The 24,273-nt window shown below is 43.0% G+C and overlaps 1 protein-coding gene across 1 annotated transcript in view; it reads right to left on the bottom strand.

Moving 5' to 3' along the window:
• Positions 1 to 642: 642 nt before the first annotated feature.
• The window catches only part of CABP7 (calcium binding protein 7), a 105,397-nt gene continuing 81,766 nt past the window's right edge, over positions 643 to 24,273 (bottom strand). Inside the window, exons 2-5 of the mRNA XM_060249751.1 lie at positions 22,562 to 22,705; positions 7,183 to 7,295; positions 4,152 to 4,305; positions 643 to 824 (exon numbers count right to left, since the gene is read on the bottom strand). Of these exons, the coding sequence (XP_060105734.1) occupies positions 697 to 824; positions 4,152 to 4,305; positions 7,183 to 7,295; positions 22,562 to 22,705 (539 nt within the window). The 3' untranslated portion in view covers positions 643 to 696. The remainder of the gene's footprint in view (positions 825 to 4,151; positions 4,306 to 7,182; positions 7,296 to 22,561; positions 22,706 to 24,273) is intronic.

Genomic DNA, 24,273 nt, shown 5'->3' with positions numbered 1-24,273 from the left:
TCCACATAAAGCAGGCTCTAATAAGCCCGTCCCTCCTGGACGGGGTGAGAAAAAGTGCATAGATGTCAGAGAGAGCCTGCAAAGAGGAGGTCGGATGATGATACAAACAACGAGTGATTTGTGTCCAGCCCTTGTTGTGTTGATGTCCATGCAACGCCCGAATCTTGGATAGAAAATCCCGACGCGTGTGTATTGCTTAACTGATTATTCGGTTTATCATAAATATATATATATTATATATATATAATATATTTTATATATTTTTTAGGATTCTAATATCCGATTATAAAAGCACACAGTATTGCATCACTCAGATTGAGAGGTGGGGTGGGGCTGGGTGGGGACTTGGGGGGAGATCTCCATGCACTTTTACATGCTCGTAAAGTTTAGTTTAAAAATCCCACCATGCGAATCCCAGTGACTCCCCCAGCTGGGCTGAGTTGGACTCACCTTGGGGAAACCATGCTATCTGCTGAGAAGACAGCTGTACCTCCAGGAAGGGGGAGGACCCCTTGGAGACAGGAGGAAGGGAAAGTGAATTTATGGGCGTGTGCAGGAGTTTTGCCATGGAGGAATTACAATTTCCCCCTCCCCCACCCCTGACCCTTGTGGCTATAGGTATTTATAGATATTTATAGTTTGTTTTCTGTTTGTTCTTCAAGAAAGTCCATCTGTCCATCCATCCATCTGCCCAGGCTACTTCATCCCACTTCGCAGCACCTGGTTGGCGGCAATCAGCATGACACTGATTATGAATGCAATGGCGAATGCACAAATGAGGCTTTTTCGGACACACGTCTGTCTGATCTGCTGGTTTGAACAAGCTGAAGAGGAAGGTAGAAAAGTAGAGGAGTATGTGTTGTTAGGAGGAGATTTGGGGTTTGTGGGGTGAAATGAAGTGAAAAACAAAGAGAAAGTAGAAATTAGTAATATAACTTTGGGCTGTCCGGGAAGATATGATGGCTCTACTTTCCAATCTATGGAGTCAATATCTCCAGAAGACCCCATCCTGATAGTTGCACCTTCGTTTAGGAAGGTACTTCTGCACAAATGGAGATATCTGAACAAGGCAATACACAATGGAGATATCTGAACAAGGCAATATACACCCTATTAGTGACAGATACTGTTCGGTAAACACGGAGGGTTTTTTCTTAAACTGTCAGACAAAAGTAGTCAATGGACACCGTCTTCAAATGCTACTTTTATGTTCCTACTCATGATCTGAAAAAACAGATTAAAAACTGTAGAAAATGGACAAAATCTGTGGTTTTATTGTATGGCTGAAGGAGCTTATTGTTAAGAAAGAAAATGCACAATACATTATGCAAAATAAGATCAGACTAATTCTCCTAATAAGTACTGGTTTGCAGAATGCAGCACTTTTTGGTGCGGAATTCAGGTCACTTTTGCAATGTTTAATTTTTGGTGCACAAACTATTCCACACTACTCCTGCTTTGAAAGACACCATTTCATCAAGAGAAGCCAACTGGAATGTCATAGAATGCTTGGGAAGACAAGCACCTATGGTACGCTTGATATGGTGGCTCACCCAGTGTTGGCTTCTGTCCTTGGTGAGACACTCAGGGTCCACTGCCTGTGAAAGATGCAACTCCTGGGATTTCTTCTCTGCTGTTCACTGACTGCCAAACCCCCTATTCAGTAGCATGGCGTATCAAGCAGCACTTTCTCTGCCTGTCCCCATGCGGCTTCCTTTGACATAGAATCATAGAGTTGGAAGGGACCTCCAAGGTCATCTAGTCCACCCCCCTGCACAATGCAGGAAACTCACAAATACCTCCTCCTAAATTCACAGGATCCTCATTGCTGTCAGATGGCCATCTAGCCTCTGTTTAAAAATCTCCAAGGAAGGAGAACCCACCACCTCCTGAGGAAGCCTGTTCCACTGAGGAACCGCTCTAACGGTCAGGAAGTTCTTCCTTATGTTGAACCAGAAACTCTTGATTTTATTTCAACCCGTTGGTTCTGGTCCTACCTTCTGGGGCCACAGAAAACAATCCTGCAGCATCCTCTAGATGACAGCCTTCGAGTACTTGAAAATGGTGATCATATCACCTCTGAGCCACCTCCTCTCCAGGCTAAACATGCCCAGATCCTTCAACCTTTCTTCATAGAACTTGGTCTCCAGACCCCTTACCATCTTTGTCATCCTCCACTGGACCTGTTCCAGCTTGTCTATATCCTTCTTAAAATGTGATGCCCAAAACTGTATACAATACTCCAGGTGAGGTATTACCAGGGCACAGTAAAGTGATATCATCACGTCACATGATCTGAACACTATACTTCTGCTGATACAGTCCAAAATTGCATTTGCCTCTTTAGCCACCACATCACACTGCTGACTCATGTTCAGTGAATGGTCCACTAAGACCCCTAGATCCTTTTCGCACATACTACTGCTAAGACAAGTCTCCCCCATCCTATAGCCATGCATTGGATTTTCCCTACCTAAATGCAGAACTTTACATTTATCCCTGTTAAAATTCATTTTATTGGTTTTAGCCCAGTTTTCCAGCTTGTCAAGATCTTAACATTCACAGTAAACCACAGCCTAAATACAACTGCCACTTTCATAATTAAGCAGTAAAAGAGACAGAGAGAGAACAAAGATTTAGGAACAAATAGCTCTTTTTGCTATTGTGGTTGTGCTACGGCCAGGGTAATTTTTTTGCAAGGAAGAAACACAACATTGGTTCCCACTATCATTTTTTCAGGTGACATGCCATAACTAAATACTTTTTCTGTTCCTGTCTCAGCACCGAACTGAATCCGGTGCAGGTTCTCAGGCAGTCAGCTCCTTTGAAGCAGACATACCTTCCATCCCTCTTCACACAGCCCTTAGAAGCAGCCACAATGGACTGGCAAGCAGATGACAATGGTCTTCTGTCTATCGAAATTCCTTCCCTTTTCGGTCCATCTGCACTCACTTTTAGGCACCAGGAAAAAAACTTTTTAAAAATCTGCCTGGGCTTTTAGGGGTATTTGATAGATAAATTCAACATATTTTAAAGTTTGTATGTAAATTCATAGCTGATATAATTAGATTTTGATGGCATATTATTGCAAGCGTCTTCAAGGACTTAGGCCAAAAGATAGAGTACAAACACAAATAAATACATAGGAGGAGAAGGGCAAGAAGAGATGGATTTGGTTACAGTCCAGCCAACTGAATACTGGGTACACTGAAGCCAAAGTATTTGTAAGTTCCATCTATTTATATGCTGCTTCCTCAAAGACCTGCTTGAGGAGACTCACAGAATGAACCACCAAAATAATAAAAACATTAACATTAACCAGCATTAAAAACCAGCCAATAAAACCCAGAAACATCAAACACTGAGCAGTTTAAATGATCCTCAGGCTACAACCAGATTTTAAAACAATGAAAGAGATCAAGCCCTAGTTAAAAGCCGGGGGGGGGGGGGGAATGTAGTGTGGCATTGAAACTTAGAGTAAGAACCCAGGCAGAGTTCTGCCATAACTCTTTCCCCTGAAGTCAACAAGACCTAAATGTAACTCCTTCTGGATAACACCCCTGGTCCTTACCCAACAATGATGCACTGAAGAGACTCATTAGATGTGGATCAGTCTAGGATATTTAAACTTCCTAGGCAGAAGCCTAACAGTGTTTCCTCTCATGGTGCAGCATTTCCCATCAGTTTCTACTGTCTCTGAATGCCTCCTTTCATTCCTGAAAGTGCCCATCTTTCCGTGGATTTCTTTTGGTGACGCCAAGCCTTGAACCCAACCATTGGACATATCTACACTGCATGTTTGTTTGTTTTTTTACTTGGGTAAATGATTTATTTTTATTTTGTGACCTGCCTTGGACAAGTTCCCTGAAGGCGTGACATTAAAAATTTCTGAACAAATAAATAAAGGAGGGGGACTCTTGTTTAACCCCTGTATGCCTGCTGGGAGGATGCTGTTTGGCATAAGTATGTAATTTGTCCTTTTGCCAACAACATGCCATCTCCACATCTTAGTGGTTGTTTTGCAAGCATAGGGTTGGATCCTGCCTAAAATTTCCTTAGGCCATATTAACTTTTACTGTGTGGTTCTCAAGCGGCCAGTAAGAATGTGCCCAGCACTCCAGTCTCACTCAATTGAACAAAGGTTCACTTACTTTCCACATCCACCGGACACTCCTCTGTGTTCCCCATGTGGCTCTCCTCCTCGGTCATGATGATGTTCTCGATGTCTTTCATGGAGAGGTGTTCGCAGAAGGTGTCGTAAAGCAGCCGCTTCAACTCATCTACGGTCAGCTTTTGCATGTCGCACTGCACAGGAGGAAGAGCCCATGGAGGGTGGGTCAGGTGGTTTGATGCCATTATACAGGGATCCAACTGAGCCAGGGTACACATGCTCATAGACATTTAGCTCTGTAAAGTGGCTGCACAGTACTTGGACCGATGTCTAGAAGTCACAGTACAGCACTGAGAGTCCCCGACTGGGGACACAAAGTACAGCACTGTGGCTGCTGCTTACCGTTTCCCTTTTATCTCTCTTCTGCCAGAGAGAAAAAGTGAGGTGGAATATGGGGAAAGTACTGTGGCAAACTCTTGGCTTTCTCGCCTTCCAGAGGCTAGAAATACAGGACATGTTTCTTCCCCTCCAAAAGCTAAAATTATGTTTGTGGTGTGAGTTATTCCCCCCCGTCCCTCTCTTATCTTTTGTACTACTTAAATCTCTGAAAGCCCACTTGACCAGAAGTGATAGCAGAACAAAAGCTGTGCATGAGCACAAAGTGACTGGCAGTATTTCACATGCTACAATTGCTGAGGGTTCACTTTCAACTATAACAATTATGTTTTTACAGTACAACTTTACCATGGAGAACAAACCTATTTTGGCTTTTCAATCAGTAAACGAATCCAGCTGATGGAGGCCTTCAATGAAGTGTAATTAGGGGAAGGAGAGTTTGGGCCACAATTCTCAGTATGAGAACAGGAATGTTTTAACAAGCATGCCCCAGTTTTCAATTGTGAAATGTCATAGGTTATATCATTATTGCCATATTTTCACCACAAGTTGAACAGTCACCCTCTTTTTGAAAGTGATGAGATTTAAGAACATGAGAAGAGCTTTGCGAGATCAGACCAGTGGTCCACCTAGTCCAGCATCCTGACTCACAAAGTGGCCAACGTGGTTACTCTTTTATTGCTTCAGCCACCTCCCTTATTTCCTTGTCCTCCATTTGTACCAACAGCACCCATCTCTCTTTTATTTTATGGTACACCATTTCTATACCAAAGTGGTTCACAACATAGTGAGAAACAGTGGTCCACCTAGTCCAGCATCCTGACTCACAAAGTGGCCAACGTGGTTACTCTTTTATTGCTTCAGCCACCTCCCTTATTTCCTTGTCCTCCATTTGTACCAACAGCACCCATCTCTCTTTTATTTTACTGTACACCATTTCTATACCAAAGTGGTTCACAACATAGTGAGAAACAGGGCTTTTTTTGAGCAGGAACACAGAGAAACGCAGCTCCAGCTGACTTGGCATTAGGGGTATGGCCTAATATGCAAATGAGTTCCTGCTGGGCTTTTTCTACCAAAAAAAGCCCTGGCAAGAAAATAGTAACAACAATAAAAATGTTACTGAAGCACAGTAAATGCCAAGAAACAGAAAGCAGAAAAATTCTAGCCTTTAACATGTATTAAATTTGTATGTGGATTTTTAGACATAAGGCCCTCAAAGAACCTTTCATCATTTCTAAAATGCAGTATTAAATATTACACTCTTCCACATCTGCCCATCCCCAAGATATCAGACCCTGCTGGTGGGTGCTGAATGACAGTTCCTAGGTGGTGTTCTCTTCCTCCCAAGACTGGAGAGCTTTAATGTTTTGAGAGCCAGACAGGAAGGAGACAGATGCTGCTCTGAGTCAGATGCTAATTGGAATCTTTAGATGTGCTTTTAATTTAAAACTGAATTAATTTGACTGTTTTACCTTGGAAAAATTTAGATACTATCAAATGTTTAAGGCCCAGCACAACAGTATAGTCTTTATCTGCCCATAGAAAGAAGGAAAGGCAAAGGGCAATTGAACATCCTGAGGAGTGAATGCCATGATGTTAGAGCAGCCACTAAATGGCCCCATTATTGATGGATGCCAATCTTGCACGCCTCCAGATGGAATCTTAGACTGGTAAATTTTAAGCAGTAAAAAGATTTCTTTGGGGAAATGCATTATGGACCATTTTTGGGTTCACACAGCATTTAGGGCAAGGCTCAACAACCTTCCACAATGCAAAGAGCCAGGCTATGTCAAAATTACTGCATTACTGAAAGTACGGTATATAACTTAATATTACTGATAATTGACATGCCTATTAGCATACTATACAGTATCTGCAGCCCAAACACTGGTTGTTGTGCAACTTTTATTACGAAGGTAGCATCCAAAAGGTCTCACAATAACTAACACATATAACACCAAAGCTCCTGCATGATTATTTTAGTGTATGTACTGGCAAAAATCTGTGCATGGTTTGCACTTGGATTAGTGACAACTGTTCATCTCTACCATTTCCTGTTCTGGAGATCCTTTAGTCCCATCAAAATCTTTGCCTGCCATAACCAATTCCTTTCACACACTGGCTACTCTAGCAACCCAATTATCTCTCCAATATAACGTAAAAGATTTGATTTTCCTTTTTGAAGAGCCATATTTAGTTCTAGTGTTGAGCTACATTTGGCTCTAGAGACATAAGTTGCATACCCCTGATTTAGGACTTTAAAGATTAAAAACATGCCTTAAATTGTGCCTAGAAACATTAGTAAATAGTATAATTCTCAGGGCAAAGTGTAATAATTCCTGCTTATTCTTAGAACTGCATTTTAAACTACCAACATTTTGGGAGAATCTTCACCGTCTCGGGTAAGCACAATGCAGCAGTCCAAACTAAGACCTGAAGGTGACAGCAGTATCTTTTTGTTGTGTACTATGTACATAAGCCTACAGTCACAGACTCATGAACTTGACAGAAATATAGACACATGTTTGAGAGGAATGATTATAACCTAGTGGAAAACTCAGGGTGGAGGAACAATTGTTTCCCCCCCCCCCTTCTCAAACAGTGCCCGTGCTTGTCCCCTAGAGGACAGCAAGACCTTTAGATCACCGGAGAAGGGACTGGTGCCTCCTTACCTTCCAGAACACAGTGTCAAAGTCAGTGCCATGGAACTTCTCAGGTATGCCGGAAGCTGAAAGCTTGGGGCCAAGTAACGTCACAAACTCCTCAAAGTCCACCTGTCCATCCCCTGGAAATAATTGACACCATCAACAGTGAAAGGAAGTCAAGGATGCAATATAGATAAACACACTGCAAATTGTTTGCAGCATCATTTGAAGCAGTAGCATAACTTCCTAAGCCCATTCACTACAGCAGACTTCGAAGGAAACAGCTCTGCTTAGGCTACCACTGTAAGTTATGGCAGGCAATAATGGTTTATTTAGTGAAGCATAGCAAGGAAACAATGCGACTGACTTGTTCATTAGTGAGAAACTATTAATTATAGTCACTTTTATAATAAACCTACATTTACCGCAATAGTTTGAAAAGCTGTATTGTCATTTTGTAAATTTAAAATATTCATATCCTGCTGTTCCTGTTTAGCCCAAGGTGGCTTACCAGTGGAACCATGGGCCAAATAGCACAGTTAAAATACAGTACTGCTCTTCAAAACCCCATAAAGCTTGCAAAGAAAGCAACATCCAATTGAACGCCTGTCAACAGAAGTTAATAAACTTGGCAGCTTAAAATCTGCCCTGTACAAGAAAGCCTCGTGGAAAAAAGGCCATATAAAAAACGATCAGTGATGGTACTTTCTGAACTGCCTCAGGTAACCCATTTCATAATATAAGAACAGTGAGTGAAAAGGCTTGTGAGTGGACACAGGCAGAATGCAATGAGTGATTCAGCTACTGGATAGACATTTCATTTTCTGAGCATCATTCTATGGCAACGAGCACTGGTATTTTATACCAACTGGGGTTATTAACCCTTGATTTAATGATTGATTACCTAGAATCAGGGCTTTTTTGTAGCAGGGACTCCTTTGCATACACCCCTGATGTAGCCAATCCTCCAAGAGCTTACTGGGCTCTTAGTACAGGGCCTCCTGTAAGCTCCAGGAGGATTGGCTACATTAGGGGTGTGTGGCCTAATATGCAAAGGAGTTCCTGCTACAAAAAAAAGCCCTGCTTAGAATACTAATTAAACCTTTTTAATTGATTGAAAAGGGAACCCTCAGTGAATTGGGGACAATGAGAAATGTTAACAAATTTTGAAAAAATAAATCTACATAACTTATGAAAGTTATGCAGGGCAAGCATTATCTCAGAAGAGGCATTCCTCCTAACACAGAGAAAGGAATGCCTCTTCTGAAATACACCTGCTGTGACATACATTTGCATCAAAAGGGATGTTTTTCTCTTTAAAATGATTGTTGTTTTATTGCTCTGCAAATAGATTTAGATTTTATAGATGGTCATAAGATTTTGTTGGTGATGGGCACAGATAGAGAATTGTGGTTCTGAACCTGAACCGGTTCACAAACTGGTTTTAATGAAAAAATGCCCCCAGGGGGCCTAGAGGCAAGGGATCTCCACCTGACTATCCCCTACATGCCCACCAACTTTGGTGAAGATTGGAAATTGGCCCCCCCAACAAGGTGCCACCAGACAGTGCTTTTCAATGAGAGGTCATGTACCAGTTCAGGAGTGCTCAAAATGGACCCTGGGTGAGCTTGAGGCATCCACCTTACAGAGTGCCTCCTGGGGGTATCCCTCCATATGCTCAACAAGTTACATGCAGCTTGGATCTGGGGGACCACCAAGTAAGGGGTCCCCAAGAAGGTGCTTTTTGGAGAGATTTTGGGCGAAGAGTGGGGAGGAAGTGGGGTGTATGGGAGCAGAGCAGAAAGAAAACTCCAGGCAGCAGAATCTCAGAAAGCTGAAGGGGGAGGGGGGTTCCCAGTATGGGCAGCAGAACCCCAGAAAGTGATAGGGTGGATGATGGGAGAGGCAGAGGAAGGAGGCAACCATAATGGAATGACTATGGAACAATAGAGAGGAAACCCAGGAAAAAGTGGGGTGTATTGGAGAAGAGCGGAAAGGATACCGCAGGCAGCAGAACCCCAGAAATTGGTGGGGTGGGTGTTAGAGATGCAGAGAAAGGAGACAAAGCCAAGGCAATGACTGTGGGATGATTCTGGTAGAAAACCCAGGGGAAAGGTGGTGGGGGGAGATTTGAGATGGGGAAGAGTGAGGGAACCCAAAGCAATCACTCCAAAGCAATCCAAGCACAGACAATCGAAGGAGATGTGGGGGAAGGGGGGCGGTAAAAAGCAGTTACACCCTTTGCAGCAGAGAAACAAACGGCGGGGGGAGGGGGGGAGGAATTGCAACATAGAAACCCAGGGAAGGCAGTTCCCCCAGGCTTCTGATGAACTAATGTTGATGAGAAATCTTGTGTGGCAGTCTGCACCGTAGCCAGGCGATCCAGCAATTCCCCACCACTAATGCTATTTCACAAACACAATAACACCCAGAACTCCCAAAGACTTGATGTGAACAAAGGCAATATGCACAGCTCCATGGCTTATATACACCCCACATTCCATCGCGAAGAGTGGAGAAGGATGTCTGATTGGCAAGCAGCATTGCCTGTCAAGCTTGGGAAGGTCTGTGTCATGAACCTAGGCCTAGTGCAGCCTACAGGCTCCAGAGAAGCCTGTATTGGAGTAGTAACCAGGTTTACATCTCCCAAGATCCTTTCTTTCCCTCTGATTGGGTGGCAGAAATTCTGGAGGGAAAACTAGAGGGGTAGGACCTTGGAGGAAAGGATAAAAGGACTAGATAGAGGGGGAAGTGCTCTCTCTGGAAAGGCTGAGCTGTAGAAAGTTTGCAGCAGGAGAGTTCTCTCATCCAAAGAAGGGTGAGTTGGAAGCAGAAAAAGGGAATGTATACTTAGTTATGTCAGGGCTTTTATTTTTCATTGTACCACTTTTACTGTTTCCCCCTTTTCACTATTGCACTAATAATTAAAACCCATGTGTTTGTTCTTGAGCACTTACAGTAAACTTTATAATTGTTATACTGCCTGGATCCTCATGTCTCTTCAGCCACGAAGGAAGGTACTTGCCGAGACGGAAAACAGAGGGGTTGGGTGAATGTTCTGGGCCCTCCCAGATAGACTTGTACCAGAGTGGTGGCAGCCTTCCCTGGCCCCCTGCTAGTGACAGTCTGTATTGGCACTTCCAGGGCTGCAGAAGACCACCACCATGGCATAAAGTTCAGATAGGTCCATGCCGAGCACATGATTCTGGAGCCACAGCTTGCAAACCTTGAACAGGGCAAAGTTCAGCCTGGACTTCTGAGTCTGAACCACTTTGTGTCCATCCTTAGATTCCGTAATAGGGTAACAACCATGTGTGTGTGCGCGAAGTGCTGTCAAGTCACAGTCTACTTATAGCAACCCCTTGTGGGGTTTTCAAGGCAGGAGACTATCAGAGGTGGTTTGCCATAGTCTGTCTCTTCATAGCACCTCTAGTATTTCTTGGTAATCTCGCATTCAAATACTAACCAGGGCTGACTCTGCTTAGTTTCCAAGATCAGCTAGCCTGGACCATCCTGGTCAAAACAAAAACAACCTTAGCAAAAACATAATGACTAATGGTAGATTTGTATCTCACCTTTCTTTCTGCACAGAAATCAAGGTGGTGCACACAGTCACCTCGTGAGTTCTCCCATTCAGATGTGACCATCCCCTAGACTTGCCCCACTTCAGCAAAGGTGCTGTGACAGACTCGGGGACCTAAACTTTGTCTATGCCACAATTCTGCAACGGCACAGGCGAATCATAGAATGTAGTTTACAGTGCAGATTTTACTTCTCAAAAATATCACTTTTGAATATAAAGTATGTATATTATTATATTTATTTTGCTATTGAGCGTGTATCAAAGTTGTTGGTTATTGTTGGAAAAATTAATAAAAATTTAAAGTTTTAAAAAAAATATATCACTTTTCATTTCAAAATGGACATGCTTTTGCAAAAGTCGGCTTCAAAATGTATAGCAATAATACCAAAAGTGGGAGCTTTGGCACTTTGTACAACTTTTTGACCTGCCCAGAACTAACAAAACCAGAACATGTTATATGCAAAACAGTAAACAATGGAATACTTTAGGAAAAACTAAAAATATGCAAACTGTCTCAACTTTAATTTGTGAAGGCTGCAGAACTGGCAAAGAATTTAGATTCCTATGGTATAAAATTTAATTTTTAAAAGTCTCTAGCACATTCAACCTTCATTAATTCTTCTATAAAAGTTTATTTTAATTCCACTGCCTGTTCAACAGCCCTTTGGGCCATTTTGGATGAATTTTTCAGCAATGCATGGTAGGGGATTGGGAGAAGCTCATTTGTCTCAATCATGCCTGTTCTGTTCTGCAGTCACCAGTTGTCCATGTGTGCATGCCATGGTTGTGTAAGACTTTGAGTGCAAACATCCAATACACATTGGTCCAGACTGCACAGTTTTCTGAATTTAATGTGAACATCCTCTGGATATTTTGCTCCCAAATGCAACATTGACACACAGCTGGCTGGCAGGACAAAAGGTGGACAAGTAAGCCATATCGCTCTCCCCCATGGTGCATAACCTGTACATTTATCCCAATCAGGTTCAATCCCCAGCATCTCCAGTTTAAAATGGACCAGGCAGCAGGTGATGTGAAAGGCCTCTGTCTCTGGAAAGCCCCTGCCAATCTGAGTTGACAGTATGACTTTGATGGATGAAAGGGTCTTAATTAGTATAAGACAGCTTCACATGTTCATGTTCACCAAGTTCTTTTTGGTTAGTCTGAAATCCTGGCTGCATACAGTTACATTTATTTAAGTGCATTTTTATCTCACTTTTCCATTCAGGAGCTCAGGGTGGTGTACGTCATTCTCCCACCCTCCATTTTATTCCCACAACAACCTTATGAGGTAGGTTAGGCTGGGAGGGTTAGTCGGCCCAAAGTCACCAAACAAATTTCATGGCAGGGGAGCAGTTTCATTAAAAATGTAATGTACTTGTTTACTTTGTTTACATAACCTGCCTTTCTTGCTGAGACTCAAGGCAGCTACATAATTAGAAAACAATGCAATAAAACCGTATAATCCTTCCAACAAACAATATGAAGGGAAATAAAATTTCCAGACATCAAAACTACAATCCTGCTTGAATAATCTCCCAAAACACCCTAACTACTCCACCTCACTGGCTTGGGTCTTCTCTCCTGAAAGACATTTGTTGATAATTACTGTGTTGAATTGGGGGTGGGAAGCTTCAGCAGAAACAATGAAGCTGAGTTATACTGAATCAGACCACTGGCCCATCAAGGTCAACATTATCTACTCAGACTGGCAGCAGCTCTCCAGGATCTCAGGAAGAGGTCTTTCTCATCACCTACCACCAGTGTTCCCTCTAAGCTGAATTAGTGTGAGCTAGCTCACAGATTTGTAGCCTCCAGCTCACACATTTTTGTCTTAGCTCAGGAAGGATGACCCCAGAGCACACTCATTTATGCATCAGCTCACAACTTTAATGCCAGTAGCTCACAAAGTAGAATTTTTGCTCACAAGACTCTGCAGCTTAGAGGGAAAACTGCCTACTACCTGGTCCCTTTTAACTGGAGATGTTGGGGATTTAACCTGGGAGCTTCTGCATGCTTAGCAGGGGCTCTATCACTGAGCCACAACCCCTCCCAAAGTTCAAATAAGTCCCAGCATCTCATTTTAGAAATTCAGCCATTTGTACTAAAGATCTCCTAGCTGCTCTAGCCTATGAGCAGGTCTCAGGAGGTAAATATAGTCGGTGCAGCGTTTGAAAGAAACAAACATGTATTAGGACACACAGCCAGCCAGAGATGCTTACAACCGGCATTTCAGAGAACGCTTCCACTGTCACTCCTCGAAGGAACAGTTTTCAGAGGTTAAGGAGCCCATTAGGGGAACCAGCTCACAGATTACCATTTGGGAAGGAAGTCAATAACCTGGGAAATGAGATGGGGCCACAGCCTCCCTCTGGGAATCTTATATCTACTCTGGTGATTCAGCAAGCATATCAGATGAGCCAGCATGGCCTCCGGATAATTATTAGGGGATGCCGGAGTTAATTATCTCTGTTACATGGATCGCTTTGTTCATCTGTCACTGAGAGCGAGGCTTTCCCAGAGGCAGCAGCAACTGAATATACAACCTGCTGTCACCATCCTGGTTCAGGATGGAGTTCGGTGGGGCTCAACCAGCACTTGTAGACCTATTAACTTTCCCAATCTGAGCGAGAGACATAGTTACAAAGCTGATGGCCTCCTGTGCAATCAAATCAATTTCAGTGCTGCTCATGTTAGTTTCACCTTTGTTCAGGTTTCTTTGTTTTGAGGAGATCTTTTAAAGGCAGCTTCATGGGTTCTTTAGGATTAAATCACCAAAAGTCTGTTTCAGACTCTAAACTGGCTCAATGGGCCGAATGTGACCGAGCCATTTGTGGGAAGATTTGATTTGTTCTGGGGAAGCAGTGGTAGTGGAAGCACTATTCTGTTCTGGGGAAGCAGTGAAGAAGCTCTGTGAGCTTTGCAAGACGTTAACTAGTTTGCTAAATACATTTGCAAGCAAAACTGATGCAGCTGCGCCTTGTTTCCTGCCCCAAATGTTGTTCTCTGTCTGTGTCCTTACTCCGGGTGTGAAAGCTCACTGGAAGCTCAATCGGCACATCCTGCTTGGAAGGCAAGGCTGGACAGAACTGGAGCTCCAGGGATAAGTCCCTCCCCTCCGGGATCAAGTTCTGCTGGCCCCTGCCTTCGGAGAGGAGGAGCTATTACCCTGGAGTAAGGACTGACCCACTCCTGGGACCACTAGAGAATAATTACTATTTTGCTGTGACGTTGCAGCTGACTTATGACAACTGTGTAGGGTTTTTACAGCAAGAGACATTCAGAGGTGATTTGCCATTGACTGCCTTTGCACAGCAGCCCTGGACTTCCTGGGTGAAATCCCATCCAACTATTGACTGGAGCCAACCCTGCTTAGCTTCTGAGATAGGACTAGCTTCAGCCATCCAGGTCCAGGCAAATTAAAGAATAGCTTTCCAAAGAGTCCTACATGTCATATTCCCATTTCCCAAATGCTTGGGATGATAAGTCTGAGGCTGCACAGAACTCATGTGGGAAGGACCCTGGCTCAGTGGTAGAACATCTGCTTTATGTTCATAAGGTCCCAGGTTCAATACCTAGCATCTCCAGCTTAAACAATCAGGTGGTAGGAGACATGAAAGATATCTTAAAGAGACCCTGGAGGGCTGCTGCCAGTCCGAGTAGACAGTACTGACCTTGAAAGACCAATGGGGTAGACTCAATAAAAGGCAGTTTTATAGGTTCTTTAGGATTAAATCACCAAAAGATTGTTTCAGGGACTCTGAACTGGCTCAATGCCCAGGTACAGCTGTCAGCAAGTCATTTGTAAGAAGATTTGATGCTTCAATCCTTCCCTGGAGGCCACAGGTTCAGATTCTACAACAGAGGAATCATCATCTGCAGCTACACCAATCCAGGCTCCTCACATAGACTCCCAACAGAGAGCTGAAAGTTATCTGGCAACCGTTACTGCTCCAAGCTAAGGCTCTGCCCTAGGGTTGCCAAGTCCAATTAAAGAAAAATCTGGGGACTTTGGGGGCGGAGCCAGGAGACTTTGGGGGGTGGGGCCAGGAGACATTGGGGGTGGAGCCAGGAACAAGGATGTGACAAGCATAATTGAACTCCAAGGGAGTTCTGGCCATCACATTTAAAGGGACAGCTCACCTTTTTAAATGCCTTTCTTCCATAGGAAATAATTAAGGATAGGGGCACTGTCTTTTGGGGCTCATATAATTGGACCCTCTGGTCCAATCGTTTTGAAACTTGGGGGGTATTTTGGGGAGAGGCACTAGATGCTATACTAAAAATCTGGTGCCTCTACCTCAAAAAATTGCCCCCCCAGAGCCCCCAATACCCACGGATCAATTCCCTATTATTCCCTATGGGAATTGTTCTCCATAGGGAATAATAGAGTGCCTAGTAGACATTTCCCTCCCCCCCCACGCTTTCTAAAGGGGGGGAAGGGCCTCCATACCAGGGAATCCCCCCTCCCTCTCTCACACACACAAATACTTACCGGGTCTTCTTCCTTCTGCCTGCTGTGAAAACTAAAGCAAAGAAAGGGAGGGGCCGTTCTCCGAAGCGAAGCCCTTCCTGTTTCCTCCTTCCTGCCCAGCGTTAAAGGAGCAGGCATTTTACAAACTGCTCAGGAGCTAACAGCATGAAGCCTACAGGTATGTTCTCCCCCCCTCCACCCCCCGCTTCCCAATTTTTGGAGAGCGGGAGATGAAGCTGGGAACCCAGAAGTCTCTCGCCAGAGCGGGAGGTTTGGGAAGCCTACTCTGCCCCTTTGAATTCCAGATTGATTTGTGGTAGGACTTGGGGACTCAACAGAAGTGCACTGGTTAGGATCTTTTGTCCGGAACTATCCCGACTCTTGCACAGCTTGCTATCGGCTTCTCTCATAGGATTACACCCTGACAAGAACTACACACTTTGCTTGCTGGATCAAAGTGCAACAATGCTGCAAAGCAATTCTAGCTTTTCTGTGAGCTTTGCAAGACATTAACTAGTTTGCTAAATACATTTGCTAGATGTGAGACAACTCATATCTCAGATCTAAAGCATGGCAAGTTGAATCATTTTAATATTTTGGGGCTTAGGGCCAAACTGCAAAGGTTTTTGAAGAGCCAGATCTGGGTTTCCCTGGACCCAGTTCTGGTTTCCCACAGCTGCTGTGTGGCTTCTTAAAAAAAACAAAAAAACTAGCAAGCAAGCAAACAACAAAATGGAAAGGCCAAACAGGACCTTAGTGCTACCTCTGAAGGAGGAGAGACTGGATTTATACCCCACCCTTCGCTTGGAGTCTCAGAGTGGCTTACAATCTCCTTCCCTTCCTCTCCCTACAACAGACACCCTGTGAGGTAGGTGGGGCTAAGAGAGCTCAAAGAGAACTGTTCTTGAGAGAACAGCTCTGAGAGAATAGGAAGGGCTCCTAAGTGGCAACAGGGCTGAGGGGATGAGTTATTTCCATTTTTTCTGCTCCATATGGAGTATTCTGTGCATGTGAAGCAGAAAAATGGCAACATAACTATTCCCCCTCAAAAAAACACTAACATGTAGGTTAGGCCTTGGTGCATGCTGAGGAATAGGTCCTTAATGAATGTAAACATCAACAGGTTTCCTTGTGTGTTTCAATTGGGTCAAGCTGCAGGGACACAAGGTAAATGTTTTAAGATTCAAGGGTCTGGTTGTAATGCTAAAACACTTTCTTGGGATTAACCCCATTGAATAACATAGGACTTACTTCTGAGTAGGCCTATTTAGGATTATTTCCTGCATCTCACCCCTCCAGATTTTAAAAAGATCTCAGTTGTAACTGAAACCAAATTCAGGAAGAGGGAAATGTGTTCCTTTAACCTGAATTTGCTTTATTTTCCTAAAATGACTGCTTCCCAACATTCTCAGTTATGGCCACATTTTTTTCCTCTTGATTTTGAGGTTTTAAAAATAAAATGAGCTATAAAAAGTAATAGAGGCAGCAGCCAGGTATACTTCGATCATGCCTGGATCTGGCTGCAGCAGACAGCTTGTTCCTTCTCCACTCCCAACTGCAATCCTTTAAGCCAAAAGGAGAGGAGGCAGCAGCCAGGAACCATTCCACAGTGCCTGAACCAAGACTTCACTAATGATTTATTTTAATGAGTATTTGTATTAGCTTTTAATTGCTGTCAACTGCTTTGAGAGCCAATCTTTTGGAATAAAAAAGGGGGGATGGAGTAAATATACTCTGGAACAGAAGGAATCAAAAGCTGCTGCAAATTGTACATGTGCACATTTGAAAAAGTTCTTAAAAACACCCTAATTACCTTGTAAACCAGGTCATTCAAAAGTCCCAAAATGAAAAAGTGTGGGGAAAAGGGAATTTTGAATCCCTAATTTAAAAAGCTTTTCCAATCCCCCCTTGAATTGCAAACTGAAATCTGTGGTACCCAGCACTGTGAATGGGCCCTTCCCCTCCTCTTCTGTAAGCCCAGGACCCAAACACAATGCAGCACCATCGAATTAGAACCAGACTTCCCACTGCCCACTTCCCTGCAGTGGAAAAAACTCCCCTCCTGAACAGTCCCACTAAGATAAATTCATGAGCTGCATTTTATTGATCCATCACATTTTTCATAGTGATGGGATGAGAGTCTCTATCAAAAGCAAATATTCGCTTTAGCTGGTGACATGAAATGTGTAATAGCTCTGGCAGTGGCTGCTCTGAAGGCACATTAACTGAGGATGTTCTTGTAGCCTAATGAAGGCATGTTAACATAGGATGTTTGCAGGGCTGAATGCATGATGGCAAGAAAGGAATCTGGGTGGGGGAAAAGGGGGTGGAGAAACAGAAGACGGGGAGTAGAGAAAGTAGAGGCAAGAGGCTTCCTTCTTGCACATTCATGTTACCATCTGAAGGTTAGGGGAGGGATGGATTTTTGGTTGCTATTCTACTTAGGATAGATCGCTTTTTCTCAACATAGTCCTCTGCAGCAGCTCTACTCATCCAAGCAAAGCACTATGAAAGTGCCACCTTGCAAATGAGGCAAGAATGACAGCTGCCCATACCGAAGCTCTCTCTGCCATGGCTCCCACTTAATGGAACAACCTGCCTGAGAAGGTCAAGAAAGCTCCCACACACCTCTCATTCTGCAGAATGTATAAAATGGAATTATTTAGAAAGGCATATTTATAAACGAGTAAGGTTGCAGTTAGTGTTAGTGGAATTTGAAGCAGTCATCATTGTATATATCAGGGGTGGCCAACGGTAGCTCTCCAGATGTTTTTTGCCTACAACTCCCATCAGCCCCAGCCAGCATGGCCAATGGCTGGGGCTGATGCGAGTTGTAGGCAAAAAAACATCTGGAGAGCTACTGTTGGCCACCCCTGGTATATATTACACTGGGTTTATTGCTTTGTTTTCTAATTCTGTAACCCAACATTATTATGTTGTTTATTGTAAGTAATATAATGTTTCACTGCATTGTTCTCCAATCTTGTAATTCCTGCTTTATTGTCTGTACTTTACTGTGCTTTTAGTGCAATGTTCCCTAATTTTGTTACAATAATCATGGAGTTATTGTTGATTGCATTATACTATTCTTACTGCATTGTTTTTAGTTGTTACCCACCTTGACTCTCATTGAGAAAGCCAGAATGTAAATTAATAAATAAATAGGAAGGGAGATCAAGACTTGAAAGTCCTGTTGTGCAACTCCATTGAAATGAATCGGGGAAGCTTACCAAGATGTACATCTGGTGTGGGAATTAACTTAGGGAATGGCAAGTAGCTTTTTTCTATGGAGTACCCCTCTATTCACTAGGAGTACCTTAAAAAAAAAGTTGTAAAAAATGAGCTTGCTACTAAACATTCTATTCAAAAAGTGAATTTGTAGTGTCAAATATTCTCCACATGCCTGAATGTTTCCAGAAGACATCTGCAGTATTTGACATTCCACATCACCAGCATGTAATCTGTGACAGCACTTGGTGTGTGTGTGTTGGGATTTAAGAAGGATCAAGCAAACTCCTGCCTCAGTAATAATGTTGACTAGAGACATGCCTTCCAGTAGGAGTACAAGCACTTCTAAACTGGCCCAGAATCTACTGCTCTGACAAGTTCCAGGTCCAGAAGGATGAACAAAAGGAGAAGTTCCTCAATCTCTTGGGGTGTAGTATAAGAACTGGACTAGGAGACCCAGGTTTGAATCCCCATGGAAGTTCACTGGGTGACCATGGGGCAGTCATTCTCAGCCTAACCTACCTCACAGGATTGCTGTGAGGATAAAATGGAGGAGAGGAGAATAGTACTTTGGGGTGCCTAATGGGGAAACAAGTGGGGCATAAATATCTAAATAAACCACTAGAACAGCCAACCAAAGGACTTTAGAATAGTCTATTAAAGATAGTAATGTTGTTTATTCATGAACTGGTTTCTGGGGCAGACTTTATTACAGCTATGGTTATTACAATAGAAGACAGATATCCCTGTGGATGGCTACGCCAGAGAAATCCATTTCTTTCTCTGCTTCGGAATGGTTCACATTTTTGGTATGTTGTGTCCTGATGATCTGCAAGGTCTTTTTCCCAATAGGTTGATGAAGACACATGAAAAACAGTGTCTATCCAGGGTATCACTATTATATTGTCAATCACATTATCATTATATTCATAGTTGAGATTGTGATTGTATTTGCACTTGATAATTGTGGTTTGTATTTGATGATAATGTCCTTTTATGTTTAATCAACTTTGTTAATGCACCATTTTATGGTCTTTTGGTTGGCTGTTTGCTCAGATCCTGGATCTGTTCTGGAAATAACTGGAAGGTGAGTGTTGTATGGCCTGGGAAGCACCTCCTGTGCATGGCCTTTGGCACATGGTGTGTGTGCTGGGGAAGGGGGTATGCTGCCACCCACACACTCTGCCACATGCCTCAGAGCAGACAAGGGAAGTGTAAAGAGTGACTTGAGACAAAACTTGGGTTGCATTAAGCCTCGTCTCATCTGCCAAGACGCCACTAGCACGTAAGGAATGTGTGCACTTCCTTGGTACACAGAAGCATGGCAAAGAGAAAGGCCTCTCTATGCTCGAGGTTGTTTGGCAGCACACCATGGATCTATTCTACATCAAAACTGATCTTCAGTGAATTCTGAATATTTACACCTTTGTTCAATATCTCCTATTAGTTACCTGAATTGAAGTATTTGAATTCCAGTTTTGATCAAGCTTTATCCGGTTTTTACAAATGGCTGTTATTAACTCAGATGATGATGTTCTTTGGACATGAAACTTAAGAGTACAATGACAGCTTATGTTAACAGGGAGAAGTAGCTGTGCCTATGTCTGTATCGAATGTTGGAATGCACTATTGGTTTTTTATGTTTTGGTGTAAACGGTAACAGAGTCACTGTCCCAGTTCTGGTGTCTTTAGCATAATGCATTCAAGAGTTCAGCAAGACTTTTAAACAAGAACATGTCCTTTTAGTTTCTAACTGTTGAGAGCACTTAAAAGCAGATCTGCACTGCAGACTTAAATTGATCTAACAGGCATTTTCTCTCCCCAGGAAATCCTGGAAATTACAGTTTTGCACTTAGGCTAAGTATTTCTCATAGAGAATTCTCAGCATCCCATCCTCCACAAACTATAGTATCCAGAATAACTTTGCAGGAAAGCCACTACAATTATTTAGTGTAAGCAACAAAGGTTTGTAGTCTAAAGCACATGTGGAGGTTTCTTAAATGTTTGTGAAAACATGCCTTCCTTAAAAAGCTGTAGACAGATGGAAGATACTTTTTTTATTCTGACCACAGCTATTCATTTTCTTGTTACCTGTCCACACTTCTTAGAACTTGTTTCCCACAACCAAAGTAGAAAACATTATCAGATGTTCAGACCTTGATAAGCACACTGAAAAGTAGTGCCTTGGGGGCAATCTTGATCAAAAGTGACTCTCCAGGATAAAAACCTGGTCCTGATCCTCCAAAAAACACCCAGCCTGGCCCATCCCCTGCTCTGTTGTATATACTAGGGTTTTTTATTTCCTGAATTCTGAACCACATGCAACACCAGATACAACCTGAAAGCTTACAGTAAGACTGTGTACATGGCTGACTGAGAGTTTGTGCCACATAGTAGTTAAGTTTGAAACCTTTCCTTGTGGCTGAGATGTCCTGAATTCAAGTCCTGCCTCAGTGACAAAGGTTGCTATTGTGCACGGAGTAAGCACCACTGAATAAACTTCCAAACAGCCCAGTTTAGGATTTTTTACACTCTCTTAGAGACAAAACTCAACAGACATAAAGAGATGGTTGCACATGTCCAACACTGACCTATGGTACTGATCTGCATGACAATTACTGAACTAAAGTATGCAAAGTGCTCAACTGAGCACCAAAAACCGTTCTATACATGCAATATTATTATTGTTACAGGTTGAAGGCCTACAAGGAAGCTCCTCCCCTGGTCTTCTGTAAGCTCTCATGGGCTTGAGACTGATTTCTTCTCCCCTCCTTTCCCCCCTTAACTGACTCTCAGCTGCTCCCAACATTCTGTGCCTCCAGGAGCACAGCTCAGTCTTCACTAGAGTGTTTTGAGGCTGAAGTCTCTTTTTCTTTTGGTTAATTAACACATCTGTACTTTCCTACTTATCTGGGGAGAAAACCAAGCATGTAGATAATCAATTCTTTATCTTTGGGTTTTGCTGCTTTTGTGATTAGCAGCTGCTTTACAAATAACAATAATGATTTCTGCTGTTCTTGCTCCTCCTAATCGTTATGATTACATATACCATTCTTTTACAAGCCTTGGACATCAGTAAGGAAGCCCAGTTGGATCCTATCACAGTGTCTGTCTTCTGCTATTAATTCAGTCTTTCCCATAACCTTGACGGTGCTGATAATTCAGTCCACTTGAATTCCACACTCAGGCCTACTTCTTGCTAATGGTACATCTGGGTACCAGTTCAGAGTGCAGGTGGGGGTTCACAAACCCTCCAAAGTGTCAAAAAAAGGGACCTAACATCATCCACCCAAAACCCAAGAGAACTTTGGGTCATTCTGAACCAACTAACTGATTAGCAAAGCACTGAGCTTACTGTGGGAAGGTGTATCACTGTCATTTGCCCTTGCTTTGGATACATGGACAGATTTTTGCTTTTTGATGTCTCAGGGTTGATAACCTTTCCTTGTGGCTGCGAAGGGAGCAAACCCTCCCCTTTCCTTGGAAACTGAAATGAAAAACAACCTCCCTTTCACACGGCAAAGTGTCCTTCCTGGTTCTATCTCCTCTATCTCCTCAGAGCAGGAAGTCCTTCAAAAGTCTAGGTTGCCAACAGGCCTGGATGAAAAATCCCTGTTCCTTTAATAAAGGTTTAATGTGTGAAATGGGCAGCTGAAGCTTTTCATGGCATGGAGGTCAATAGCATCACCTAGTAAATAACATCCTGTTAAGCTTCTATTAAAGGGATGGACAGTTTTTCTCCAGGCAGTTGGCAACCAATGAACTTACTCCAATGAAGAGCCCACAAGCTATTGCCTTTGCATCATTAAGGAGCACCCCTTCAGAAGCAGCTGCCTTTTATCCTTGCAACAGGTAGGTCCTAAACACAGAGCAATTGGCCCAAGATTACCCAGTGACCTCCATGGCTGATTAGGGACTAGAACCACACTAAGGTGCCTTGTAGAATATGCAGCAGTTCAGATGGCTCAAGCAAGTAAGCCAGGCTGCAAAAGGAGGCAAAACACACCCAATCAGTGTCACAAACCAATCTGACCTGCTTCATAGTCAGCAATAAATGCAACAAGGGGCAAATTGGGGCTTGATTTGAAGACAAAAGGAAGAAAGAGAACCCGGCATCTTACCATCCATGTCCAGTCTCTGGATGATGACTTCCAATTCTACCTCATTGGGCATGTAGCCAAGGGACCTCATTGCCGTGCCTAGCTCCTGCTTGGAGATGAAGCCGTTGCCATCCCGGTCAAAGACTTTGAATGCCTCACGTATTTCTGTGGGGAGAAAGAAAGAGGAGTCATTTAGGCAACTGGGGCTTGAGATTCGCAGTCCATGACAAGCCAGTGACTCTCCACTAATCTTGGATTAGTTTTGGCATCGACTACAGAGTTAGACTCAGGTTTACTGATAATGATATGCTGAAAGAATTTGATTGCCAGCCTCTCATACAAGCCTAAGAGATGTTTGCTTATGGCTGGGATTGGTGTCAATGCCAAGAGGAAAATTAGACGTGCTTATTTTAGCTGATTTGGGGAAACAAGTGGGTTCATCTGGTCTTGGCAAGCTGATGGGATGTATGACAGACATCTTCCTAGATCTCAGCTAGGGCTGCCAGATCCAGGTTGGGAAACTCCTGGAGATTTGGGGGATGTAGCCTGGGGTGGATAAGAACCTTGGTGGCATACAAGGACACAGAGACCACCCTCCAAAGCATTCATTTGGTCCAGAGCAAGGGTGGCCAAAGTGTGGCTCAGGAGCCCTTTGTGGCTCTTTTGCACATATTGTGTAGCTCTCGAAGCCCCCACTACCCCATCATCTGGCTTGGAGAAGGCATTTCTCTCTTTAAATCACTTCTCCAAGTCAAACCAGCTTCATTTAAAGTTACATTTGCTTTCTTTTCACCCCTCCCTCCCTTGTGGCTCTCAAACATCTGGTGTTCATGTCTTGAAGCTCTCAAACATATGACATTTATTTTATGTGGTTTTTACATTAAGCAAGTTTGGCCACACCTGGTCCAGAAGAACTGATCTCTGTAGTTTGGAAATTAATTGTAATTCCAGGGGATCCCCAGGTCCCTCCTGGAGGTCGGCATTCCTAATCCCAGCTCTCTCTTTCTTTCCCAGTGAGATCTGTCTGTTCCTCTCTATCACTGTTTTCCACCAGCAAGTGAACACTTTTCTGTTTGGTTTGGTATTCTCTAACTGACCTCCTCTGGATTATGTATTTGTTGTTTAAATTGTGATTTAGTTGGTTTTAATGTTTTTGATTGCTCACCACCTTGAGGGTCCTAAATTGGAACAGAAAGGTAATATTTAAATGTTTTAAATAAAATAAAATATTTACCAGGTATAATTTCTATTTTCTGGTACCTATCCCTGACAAAATGCCGTCCCTACTTTGTGCTTTGGGGAGACTGCAGAATACTCGTACTTTAGCATCCCTTCTAGCCCCTCACTGCAACCCTTTGCAGACAGTAAATCTTGCTGAATGTGTCTGAGTCAGCTATTCAGTAATATGCACTTCCAGATCTAGTGTGAGATTAAACATCCTATTAAACATTCATAGGAGGAGAGGGTATGCAAGAAAACTATTATGGTTAATGTACTTACATACTACAGAAGGTAATGTAGGATAGGATAGGCAGTTGTATTATAAATGAGAACAGCAGACAGCAAAAGGGAAAGAATTTAATTAAATTACTTACTTCAACGTGGTTGTTCTTTCTTTTGTAAGTTACTAATAATTTTTTTAAAAAAACGTTTTAATGTTAATATATTACTATACATATTTGGTTTCATTCTTAGTTGTCTTACAGGCCTTTTTGCCCCCCCTAAGTAAACAA

Source organism: Heteronotia binoei, chromosome 11 (genome assembly GCF_032191835.1).
Source record: "Heteronotia binoei isolate CCM8104 ecotype False Entrance Well chromosome 11, APGP_CSIRO_Hbin_v1, whole genome shotgun sequence".
Lineage (NCBI taxonomy): Eukaryota > Metazoa > Chordata > Lepidosauria > Squamata > Gekkonidae > Heteronotia > Heteronotia binoei.
The sequence above is the reverse complement of the archived record's forward strand: the minus strand, read 5'-3'. Positions and strand labels throughout refer to the sequence as shown.